Genomic DNA, 12941 nt, shown 5'->3' on the forward strand with positions numbered 1-12941 from the left:
AATTGTGTCAGCAGCTTTGGACAATTTTTGCATTTTTACTATATTATTTGTCTTCTAGCGCATATGATTTCTTGGTTTTTACATTTTAACTGTTATTTAGCATAAAATATCTAAACCATGTATTTGAATTAACTGTTTGCACTACTAAATGCAGTACGAGAAAATAGTCTGTTTATTGGTATAATATATTTGAGAGTTGGAGCATTTTTAGGGAGTGGGTAATACTCCATCACTGAAATTCTGTAACTTGTTTCATGTATATGATTGGCACTGATTCATCAGAGATCTGCAAAACATAATCAGTGACAGGTATTATGTTTTGTAAATCTTTAGTTAAATGGTTCCAGTAGCTAAATCTTTTTTTGGATAGTTTGGAACTGTAAAATGTCAGATTTTTTTGGTTATTGTCTGTGCTCTGCTAGGAAGATTTTTCCCATTTTCTCTCCTAGTGATGATATTGACATTATGTCTGCTATTCTTCCAATCAACCATTGCATCTCCTTGGAATCCCTTGGATTATAGACCCAAGCTTTACACAGTTTGCATTATACTGAGTTTGTTTGGATGTCTAAGATCTTTTACCAAAGAAAGGATTGTGAAAGACAGTTATTCAACTCCAGCACTCTTTGAATTTGTGCTTACGAGGTGTGCAGGAATTAAGCTGTTGAGTCTGACATCCCCGGTGTTTATCTGTGTGAATATTGAGACACTCTTGTGATATTTTCAAGCTGTACATAGGACCTGAAATCAGCCCCAATTGAGAATAATTGTCTGCAAGAATCTGTTTAGATCAACATCTGTGCCTGATGGAAACTGTTGGCTCTTAGATCCAGGTTATAAATGGAGCTTCAATTTCTGCTCAAGTCAAAATTAAGCCCTTCCATTGTCTTAAGCCCTGACAGCTGAATGAGAGAGGGTGGGCAATTCTCACAATCAGGGTTGACTTTAAGGCCACAAATGCAGTCTAGGCATAGGATCCAAAAGCTCCACAGAGGCACAGGAATCAATTTAAGATAGCTATTTGCAGCCACCACTTTAGCACTGTTTTTATGTTGGAAATTATTTAGTTCAGGTCAAGTTTAGTTTAGGCAGCACTTGTATAAACTGAGTTTTATAGACTCAAGATTTGCAGCCAGGAATGGCTCATAAAAATTATCTGGTTGCACATAAACCTTGTTGCTATAGACAAAGGGGATAAAACATAGGCAAGTGATAAGTGAGCATTAATGTTATGTGAGATCTGTGTTTTTTATTCCCACCATAATTATTCAGCTATAACATAGAGGTCTGGTACTCTCACACTTGGTTCTTTACCTAGCCTCATAGTGCAAAGTGCTTGAAACCTTGAGAGATATGGGAAATTAATGCATCCTGCAGCATTCACACCAACTATACTTCAGAGATCCATGCTGTGCAACCACTTTATCAAACTCACCCTGTCATCTCCTGGCTTTCTTTGTATGCATGCAGAGAAAATCACATTTATTCCTAAGGAATAGTTGGTTCTCAATTTGCAAAAGTGAAGGAGTGGCCCCTACAGGACACATAGTAGGAGTCTTATGGTGCCCATACACTAGATGGAAAATCATGAAAATCTGTCATTTGGACAGTTCGTTTGTTTTTCGGCCAGTGATGGGCATAAATCGGTTGTGATGTTTTTGAGCCGAAAAAAACGAAGGACAAGTTTAAAAAAATTTTGCCAAATGAAGGATCAATTGAAGAGTTAAGGCCCGTACAGACGTAGCGATTGTCGGCCGTAAATATTCGGCCACCGACTGATCGGCCGATTGTCGGCTTGTTAGTATGATGCTTCCGACAACCGGCTGCGACTTTTCAGCCGAACAGAATCTGGTGTGCAGGCATTAAAATTTTTGTTGGCCAACACCAGAACGGCCGATTGTTCGCCAGTCAGTACAGAATTCGGCCGACAAACAGCCGATTAGCAAGACTGGGCATGCTCAGAAAAGAAAAAACACACGGAAAGTTAACCATCACATGACATCACTTCTGCAGTCGGCTGTTGTTGGCCGACAAAATTTGTGTGCAGTCTTTAGCACTTTTCAACCGACAGGACAGCACCGGACAAAAGACGGCCGATCGTTCAGCCGACATTCGGTACGTGTGTACGGGGCTCTAATGTGTTTCCTGTCCAAACTGTTTGCACTAGGCAAATGGGACAAAATAAACGAAAAACAGATTCCTGAATGTTCTTAGAATGATTTATCGATCAAAATTTGGTCGTTACATGATGGCAAAATCCTTTGCTCTCACAGCTGATTGTTCGTTATTGGAAAATGAGTTTGAAAGATTTTTCGTATAGTGTATGGCCAGCATTACAGTAGAGTGAACAGGTAAGTATAAGGCTTGGGGGGTGGGTTGTGCGGGTAGGGATAGTAACCTAAAGGACAAATAAACAAATGTAAAACCAATGTAAAACGTTGAATATAGCCTTTATGTTTTCTACCTGTACAAGCTATAAGAGGTAATACCTGAATACTCCCACGGCCAATACTACCACGGCCAATCTCATGGAGACTATAAAATTTTGTACTGTTTCCACTGTTGAATTTATGAAGTGCCACATCAACCGCATGCACAACTTGGGTGTCATTAAGAGGCGCTATAAGATGGCAATTTGGGCACTGCCGAAGTAACTTTTCCGCTGACTCTGGAAGAAAGCAATGAGGTATGATATTGCAGATTGAAATATTGGATTACAGAAATATTATGTCTTTCAGGAACAGACTGACACATTCCATTTCTTCTCTCTAAATAATACATATATTATTTCAAGAAACAATGAGGAGTAGGTATAGTATGTATGATATGAATGAAAAGAAACGTTGTTTTGTTCATGAAGGAAATATGTAGGCTGTCATTGATGGCTTCCTGAAAATTCTATTTCCTTATAAACATGATTGTCTGACAAAAATGCTCTATAAATCTCTGACCCAGATCAAGTTTGCAGATCAGGAGTTCTGACTTCAGTTACTGAATATGTATTATGTATTAATTATTCAGGACATAATAATGCTTGAGGATCATTATTAAAACCAAGCAGCTGGCATTTTCTGCAGCTCAGAAGTAACTCAAAAGCAAGCCGATTGCATTTGCCCCTCTACACAAGATCTTACCTCACTACAAGCTGGGTTTAAATGTTGGACAAATGCTCAAAGCCTTTGATAGATGCTAGTGAGTTCAACTACATGACACGTTTTATAATTCCTGCTGAATTTTAGCTAATTGTATATTATGGAGATTGTGGCAGGAGACCCTAAACCAGGGGTCCTTAAACTTTTTATTTGTAGTGCACAAAAAAACAGGAAAAACAACACAATATTTATTGTTTTATTTATATATATATATATATGACCACAGCGTGCCCCCTTTCAATGCAGAGTGACCACAGCGTGCCCCCTTTCAATGCAGAGTGCCCACAGCGTGCCCCCTTTCAATGCAGAGTGCCCACAGCGTGCCCCCATCTAATGCAGAGTGACCACAGCGTGCCCCCATCAATGCAGAGTGACCATAGCATGCTCCTTTTCAATGCAGAGTGACCACAGTGTGCCCCTTTTCCATGCAGAGTGACCACAGTGTGCCCCCTTCAATGCAGAGTGACCACAGCGTGCCCCCTTTCAATGCAGAGTGACCACAGCGTGCCATGCCCCCTTCAATGCAGAGTGACCACAGCGTGCCCCATTCAATGCAGAGTGACCACAGCGTTCCCCCTTTCAATGCAGAGTGACCACAGCGTGCCGTGCCCCCTTCAATGCAGAGTAACCACAGCATGCTCCCTTCAATGCAGAGTGACCACAGCGTGCCCCCTTTCAATGCAGAGTGACCGCAGCGTGCACCCATCAATGCAGAGTGACCACAGCGTGCCCCCATCAATGCAGAGTGACCATAGCATGCCCCCTTTCAATGCAGAGTGACCACAGTATGCCCCCATCAATGCAGAGTGACCACAGCGTGCCCCCATCAATGCAGAGTGACCACAGCGTGCCCCCTTTCAATGCAGAGTGACTACAGCGTGCCCCCCTCAATGCAGAGTGACCACAGCGTGCCCCCTTTCAATGCAGAGTGACCACAGTGTGCCCCCTTTCAATGCAGAGTGACCACAGCGTGCCGTGCCCCCTTCAATGCAGAGTGGCCACAGCGTGCCCCCTTTCAATGCAGAGTGGCCCCAGCGTGCCCCCTTTCGATGCAGAGTGACCACAGCGTGCGGTGACCCCTGTCAATGCAGAGTGACCACAGCGTGCCCCCTGTCAATGCAGAGTGACCACAGCGTGCCCCCTTTCAATGCAGAGTGACCACAGCGTGCCCCCATCAATGCAGAGTGGCCACAGTGTGCCCCCATCAATGCAGAGTGACCACAGCGTTCCCCCTTTCAATGCAGAGTGACAATAGCATGCCCCCTTTCAATGTAGAGTGACCACAGCGTGCCCCCTTTCAATGCAGAGTGACCACAATGTGCCCCCTTCAATGCAGAGTGACCACAGCGTGACGTGCCCCCTTTCAATGCAGAGTGACCACAGCGTGCCCCCTTTCAATGCAGAGTGACCACAGCGTGCCCCCTTTCAATGCAGAGTACAGAAATACTCCCAGGTGGGCAGTAACAGAGTTAGAAATGATGGCAGGGTGATGTTGTGAGTATCCAAGAGCAAAGCTATGGGCTGACTGACCTCCACAGCCACCACCAACAACTAAAATCATAATTGGTGGACTGCCTTTCTTGAAGATAGTTGTACTTCAAGGGGTAATCTTTCTAATATCACCATAAAACATACATTTACCTGCTGAAGCAAAGTCATGTGTCATTATTTAATTCAAATATAGAGCTAAACTATAAGAATGTCCTTGCACAACTTACTTGCAAATTACGTTTTTGTACTTTAGGGTAGAAAAATAGCAAACATCTAAAAATACCTTTACTTTTTTTGTCATAATATAACACAATAACAAAAATATTAATATTATTATTACAAATAATGATTTGAATAATAAAAAATTACTTAGTTCAGACTTGCATTTCGCTTGAAGGACCTCATAAGTGTTATTATGTTTCCTCATTTTGTAATCACAATCTGCTTCTACTGCCTGGGGGTAAAAAGATAATTAAAGAATAGTTGTCAGAAAGCTACTTTAGCAATACAAAGCACATCTCAATAAAATAAAAATTATTGTTTACAAGCAAGTTATTTTTGATGTAAATATCCCATTTTTACTTGTTCCTTTGCCAAATGTCTTTTACTGTATACAATAAACAAAATTGTTTAACCACTTCATTACCAGATACTTTCACCCCCTTCCTGCCCAGGACAATTTTCAAATTTCAGCGCTGTCACACTTTGAATGCCAATTACTTAGTTACAGTATGCAACACTGTACCCAATTGAAAATTTTCTCATTTTTTGAGACTACGAGAGCTGTCTTTTGGGTTTTTATTCACCACTGGATTTTTTATTTTTGCTATATGAATGGAAAAATACCATTTTTTTTTTAAGAGAAAAACACATTTTCTTAGTTTCTGTTATAACATTTTGGAAAGAAATATTCTTCCTTCATAAGTCTAGGCCAAAATGTATTCTGTTACATTTCTTTGGCAGAAATAACCCAAATCAGTGTATATTATTTACTGAAATAAAGTGAAAGTTTTAGAGTCTACACACTAACCTGTAATTGATCTGTCCTGATGTACTGAATGCCTCTCTCTTTTCCTGGGCCCCTAAAATACTGATATACCCCCAAATAACCATTTATTGGAAAGTAGATGAAGGAATATCTATCCTCCATTTTGTTCCTTTGACTCCATCTTGTGACTAAAACCCTAAACTCAGTTTAATTAAAAAGCCTATCTAAGCAAATGCCCTTGAAAGTTATTCAACAGGACGTTACGCTTTGTGGTTAAGCCGACCCTTAGAGCAAGCTTGATTAAAGTGCCAATTATGCCTTATCTTAACCCTTAGAACAAGTCTGATGCAATGCCAATTAAAACTCTGCCCTATTTTAATTGGCTTGCATGCAAGTATATGATTTGAAGCACATAATGGTAAACTACTGAAATTGTTCCTGTATCAATTCCATGTATAATCTACTGAAAAGGGACTTCCTCTTTTTTCCTTCTATAAAAAATAATTCCCTGTTTGAATAAACCGAGCATTCTTGGATATTGTACCTGCCATCTCTGTGTTTCAGTGCTCACAGATATCTGAAGGAACTTTGATGCTGAGGGTTATGCGAGTCTGAATTATTACCAACAGTAGATACCCCAAGTTATTATTAGGTATGGTGAGTTTTTTGAAGTTGTAATTTTTTGTCACACTTTTTTGGAAAATGAAGAAATTAAAAAAAAAAATGTTTTGTTTTTTCACTTTGTTTTTTACATTCTGTCACCAGAACAGTACAGCATCACCATGTGACTGGTGTGGCAATAAACATGAACACTGACTGGTAAAAGTACATTAAATATATATATATATATATATACAGTATCTCACAAAAGTGAGTACACCCTTCACATTTTTGTAAATATTTTATTATATCTTTTCATGTGACAACACTGAAGAAATGACACTTTGCTACAACGTACAGTAGTGAGTGTACAGCTTGTATAACAGTGTAAATTTCCTGTCCCCTCAAAATAACTCAACACACAGCCATTAATGTCTAATCCGCTGGCAACAAAAGTGAGTACACCCCTAAGTGAAAATGTCAAAATTGGGCCCAGTTAGCCATTTTCCCTCCCCGGTGTCAGGTGACTCGTTAGTGTTACAAGGTCTCAGGTGTCAATTGGGAGCAGGTGTGTTAATTTTGGTGTTATCGCTATCACTCATACTGGTCACTGGAAGCTCAACACGGCTCCTCATGGCAAAGAACTCTCTGAGGATCTGAAAAAACTAATTGTTGCTCTACATAAAGATGGCCTGGGCTATAAGCAGATTGCCAAGACCCTGAAACTGAGCTGCAGCATGGTGGCCAAGACCATACAGCAGTTTAACAGGACAGGTTGCACTCAGAACAGGCCTCACCATGGTCAACCAAAGAAGTTGAGTACACGTCATATCAGCGTCATATCCAGAGGTTGTCTTTGGGAAATAGACCTATGAGTGCTGCCAGCATTGCTGCAGAGGTTGAAGGGGTGGGGGGTCAGCCTGTCAGTGCTCAGACCATACGCCACATTAAATTGGTCTGCATGGCTGTTGTCCCAGAAGGAAGCATCTTTTAAAGATGATGCACAAGAAAGCCTGCAAACAGTTTACTGAAGACAAGCAGACTAAGGACATGGATTACTGGAACCACGTCAGCCAGCTCTGTGATGTCATCATGGAGGAGTGGAAGAGGACTCCAGTGGAAAACTGTGAAGCTCTGGTGAACTCCATGCCCAAGAGGGTTAAGGCAGTGCTGGAAAATAATGGTGGCCACAAAAAATATTGACACTTTGGGCCCAATTTGGACATTTTCATTTTGGGGGGTACTCACTATTGTTGCCAGTGGTTTAGAAATTAATGGCTGTGTGTTGAGTTATTTTGACGGGACAGCCAATTTACACTGTTATACAAGCTGTACCCTCACTACTTTACATTGTAGCAAAGTGTCATTTCTTCAGTGTTGTCACATGAAAAGATATAATAAAATATTTACAAAAATGTGAGGGGTGTATTCACTTTTTTGAGATACTGTAGTGTGGCAGGGCGGCCCTCTTGCGCAAAATCACATACCTGTATGTAATTTCATGCTATAGGTCTGGGGTGCGGGCGTGCCGCCAGTGACCAACTCCCCGGGAGATTGAACACAGCGGGAGCCAATCAGCTGGTCCGGCACACGTGTCCACCGGGACCCGCCGATCATTCACAAGAGAGGCAGATGGAGATCTTGTCTTTCTACTAAGCAGAAACACAGATCTCTGTCTTCCTCCAGTTAAGCCATCCCCCGCATAGTTAGAAAGCACTTCCTAGGAGCACACTTAACCCTTTGATTGCCCCTGATATTAACCCCCTTCCCCGCCAGTGTCATTAGTACAGTAAGTGCATTTTTTTTAGCACTGATCACTGTATTAGTGTCACTGGTCCCCAAAAAAGTGTCAAAAGTGTCAGTTAGATGTCCTATTTGTGCGCCCCAATGTCGCAGTCCCGCTAAAAATCGTTGATTGCCACCATTACTAGTAAAATTAATAAATAAAAATTCTATAAAAATATCCCATAGTTTGTAGATGCTATAACTTTTGCGCAAACCAATCAATATACACATATTGGGCTTTTTTTTTTTCACCAAAGATATATATCAGAATACATATGGCCTAAATGAACCACTTCAATACTGGCCACTTTTCCTCCTTCCCGCCCAGGCCAAATTATAGCTTTTAGCGCTGTTGCATTTTGAATAATTGCGCGGTCATGCAACTTTGTACTTAAACCAAATTTATGTAATTTTTTTCCCAAAAATAGAGCTTTCTTTTGGTGGTATTTGATCACCGCAAGGTTTTTTCTTTTTTGCTAAATAAATAAAAAAAGACCGAAAAGTTTGAAAAAAAAATTTTTTTGGTTTGTTATAAAATTTTGTAAATAGATATGTTTTTTTCCTGCACTGATGAGCACCGATGAGGCTGCACTGACAGGCACTGATATGGAGGCAATGATGGGGTGGCACTGATGGGGTGGCACTAATATGCGGCACTGATCGGCAGCACTAATATGCAGCATTGGTGGGCACTGATAGGCAGCACTGCTGGGCACTGATAGGTGGCATTGATGGGCACTGATAGACAGCACTGATGGGCACTGATAGGCGGCACTGACGGGCACTGATAGGTGGCACTGTTGGACACTGATAGGCAGCACTGAAAGGCGGCACTGATGGGCACTGATAGGCAGCACTGGTGGGCAATAATGGGCACTGGTGGGCGGCACTGATAGATGGCAATGATGGGCACTGGTTGGCAGCACTGATGGGGAGGGCACTGTTTATGTTATAAAATTTTGTAAATCTATACATTTTTTCCTGCACTGATGAGCATTGATGAGGCTGCACTGACAGGCACTGATGAGGAGGCACTGATGGGGTGGCACTAATGGGGTGGCACTAATATGCAGCACTAATAGGCAGCACTGATATGCAGCACTGATGGGCACTGATATGTGGCACTGATAGGTAGCACTGATATGCAGCATTGGCGGGCACTGATAGGCGGCACTGCTGGGCACTGATAGGTGGCACTGCTGGGCACTGATAGGTGGCACTGATAGGTGGCACTGATGGGCACTGAAAGGCAGCACTGATTGGCACTGATGGGCAGCACTGATGGGCACTGATAGGTGGCACTGGTGGGCAATAATGGGCAATGGTGGGCGGCACTGATAGATGGCAATGATGGGCACTGGTTGGCAGCACTGATGGGGAGGGCACTGTTTGTTATAACATTTTGTAAATAGATACATTTTTCCTGCACTGATGAGCACTGATGAGGCCGCACTGACAGGCACTGATGAGGAGGCACTGATGGGGTGGCACTGATGGGGTGGCACTAATATGCGGCACTGACAGGCAGCACTGATATGCAGCACTGATGGGCACTGATAGGTAGCACTGATATGCAGCATTGGTGGGCACTGATAGGTGGTACTGCTGGGCACTGATAGGCGGCATTGATGGGCACTGATAGGTGGCACTGATGGGCACTGATAGGCGGCACTGTTGGGCGGCACTGATGGGCACTGATAGGCGGCACTGGTGGGCAATAATGGACACTGGTGGGCGGCCTTGATAGATGGAAATGATGGGCACTGGTGGGCAGCACTGATGGGGAGGGCACTGGCGGGCAGCACTGATGGGGAGGGCACTGGTGGGCTCCCTGAGCCCTGATTGCCATCCCTGGTGGCCATGGTGGGCATCCCTGGGGTCATGGGTGGGCATCCCTGGGGTCGTGGGTGGCCATCCCTGGTGGTTCAAGTGGCACACCCCCCCCCCCCCAAGGGTCTGGTAATCAATGCTCTAAAAATATAACCACCTTCCCGCCATCATTTGCCTATAGGACAGACAGGAAGTGGTTAAAGAATAAATGTGATTTTTTTTTATTTTTAATATCGGGTATGTATTGTGAAATAAAGTAAAAAATATTGTTTTTTTTTTTTCCAAAATTGTCAATTTTTTTTGTTTATAGCGCAAAAAATAAAAACCGCAGAGATTTCAAATACCACCAAAAGATAGCTCTATTTGTGAGAAAAAAGGACATACATTGTATTTGGGTACAGAATCACTCGTCAGCGCAATTGTCAGTTAATGAATGCAGTGCCATATCGCAAAAAACAGCACATCATGAAGGGGGGTAAGCCTTCCGGGGCTTAAGTGGTGAATCTAATGCACACTAAGAGATGCTCGCTGTGTGCAGTATAATCAGAGTAAGCATTTTCAACCTTGGAAAGGAGACTGTATAACTCTGCAAGACTGTAGGCAAGGCTGGAGTTCAGCTTTTAGGTCATAGATCACTGTTCAGTAGCTTACACTAACAGATCAATACGTTGAGTTGTAAAATAAATAGGATGCGCTGTTTTTGACTGAGATATTATCCTAAAGGTGATTAGCTAACAGATGCAAAAAACAATGTGCAATAAGCAAAATCAAACAATAGTGAAAGTTCAAATGGCAAAGTGTCACTAGATAAGTTAAACTCTTGTTGCCTAGAACGGCATAACAAGTGAATTACATCAAAAATATATATATTTTTTTATAATATGTAGCCATGATCTGTTCACAAAAAATGACAAATAATAAATGCTGCAAAAAGTTCATAAATAGTCCAGTGCTCCACAATTCAATGTGTTTTGTGAAGAGATGATGCTCCGCCTGCAGTGCGGTCCGCGCTAGTTGACGTCACTTTGCTAGCTCCAATCCAACGTGTTTCCTCTCAGAAGGCATCAGCTAGAACAGGGGTCCTCAAACTATGGCCCGTGGGCCCCATGCGGCCCGCAAGGGTCCTGAACCCGGCTGCCGGCCGGGATCGGCATAGGGCTGACTGTCGGTCACTCACTGAAGCTGTAATATGCTTCAGAAAAGGGTGGACCCGGGGCGCAGAGCACTGCGCCCTAGCCCACCCATTTGTGTGACAATAGCGAATGAAAATTCGCTATTGTCACATGGATCCTCCTCCTGGCCAATCAGATTGGCCAAAAGGCGAACCCATGCCATTGGTCGAGGAGGAGGAGGCGGGAGGACTCGAGGAGATGCGGGAGACTGAGGAGAAGCTGCCCGCCACTGCAGGTAAGTGCACTGGTCTCTCTGGCAGTCTCTGCACGCTGGTCGCTTTGCATTGAAAGGGGGCACGCTGTGGTCACTGGCATTGAAAGGGGACACGCTGTGGTCACTCTGGCATTGAAAGGGGGCACGCTGGGGTCACTCTGGCATTGAAAGGGGGCACGCTGTGGTCACTCTGGCATTGAAAGGGGACACGCTGTGGTCACTCTGGCATTGAAAGAGGGCACGCTGTGGTCACTCTGGCATTGAAAGGGGGCACGCTGTGGTCACTGGCATTGAAAAGGGGCACGCTGTGGTCACTGGCATTGAAAGGGGGACACACTGTGGTCACTCTGGCATTGAAAGGGGGCACGCTGGGGTCACTCTGGCATTGAAAGGGGGCACGCTGAGGTCACTCTGGCATTGAAAGGGGGCACGCTGGGGTCACTCTGGCATTGAAAGGGGGCACGCTGGGGTCACTCTGCCATTGAAAGGGGGCACGCATTGGAATTTGTTCATATTTTGTTTCAAACTATAGTCCGGCCCCCAACAGTGCCTGAGGGACCGTGAACTGGCCCCCTGTTTAAAAAGTTTGAGGACCCCTGAACTAGAATGAAGGCTCGGTTTTGACCCTTCATCCCAGTTGATGCCTTCTGAGAGGACATGCGATGGATTGGAGCTAGCAAAGTGACGTCAACTAGCGCGGACCGCACTGCAGGCGGCCGTGCAAGATTTGATCCCATATCGCTCAAATTCATTGTCTTTGATGTAAGTGCAAATTTTATTTAATTTATTTGCATTAATACACTATGAGCGTCTTCCATTATCTTTTATAACCACATGACGTGACTAAGGAGATGAAGGAGCACCATAAGCCTGGATACATTCCCTGGAGCTTGCTGACCACTTGTCTTCAGAGACGCTTCCACTCACACTTATGATCTCTTGGTGGGATCATTTGATTTGGTAAGCGGACAATTTTCACATATAGAGCGCAGAGGTGACACACTTTCCATTTTGGCTTATTTCAGCTGCTCTACAAACAGTTTGTTGTATTTACATGTGGGAAAGTTGGAGCATCATCTCTTCACTAAACACATTGAATTGTGGAGCACTGGACTATTTATGAACTTTTTGCACCATTTATTATTGGTCATTGGCTACTTATTCACAAACAAAAAAAATATTTTTGATGTAATTCATATGTTACACCGTTCTAGGCAACAAGAGTTTCACTTATCTAGTGACACTTTACCATTTGAACATTCACTATTGTACGATTTTGCTTATTGCGCATTGTTTATTGCAGCTGTTACCTAATCACTTTTAGTACCGGTTCCCATTCGTGTGATGCGGGAACCCTGCAAATCCACTGTGGGTTCCCGCATTGCACCCGACTCACACTGCTATATGCAAACTGCTGGGAGTGTCAACACAAAGTTAATGACAACCCCAGATTAGTTTGCAATCGCAAGTGCGAACTGTCAATTCGGACAGGAATCGGGTGGCATAGGTGTGAACACCTATGTGATCCGATTCTGGTGCGGACCAAAAAAAGGGTCCTGCACGACTTTAGTCTGAATGCGATGCGAATTCAGCCATACAATATTTATGGCTGAATTTGCATCGCACAGACATCGCATGTGATTTGAATAGCAGTGCAGTGCGAATCATATGCCATGTCTGACATCGCACCAGTGTGAATTGGCACTTAG

At 43.4% G+C, this 12941-nt stretch overlaps 1 protein-coding gene across 1 annotated transcript in view; it reads right to left on the minus strand.

The window, feature by feature from the left end:
* Positions 1 to 12941, minus strand: part of AHSG (alpha 2-HS glycoprotein) — a 38171-nt gene that overhangs the window by 22632 nt on the left and 2598 nt on the right. The window contains exons 3-4 of the mRNA XM_082251891.1: positions 5013 to 5097; positions 2490 to 2668 (exon numbers count right to left, since the gene is read on the minus strand). Of these exons, the coding sequence (XP_082108017.1) occupies positions 2490 to 2668; positions 5013 to 5097 (264 nt within the window). The remainder of the gene's footprint in view (positions 1 to 2489; positions 2669 to 5012; positions 5098 to 12941) is intronic.

This window comes from Pelophylax lessonae, assembly GCF_965119305.1.
Source record: "Pelophylax lessonae genome assembly, chromosome: 3".
In the NCBI taxonomy this organism is placed as follows: domain Eukaryota; kingdom Metazoa; phylum Chordata; class Amphibia; order Anura; family Ranidae; genus Pelophylax; species Pelophylax lessonae.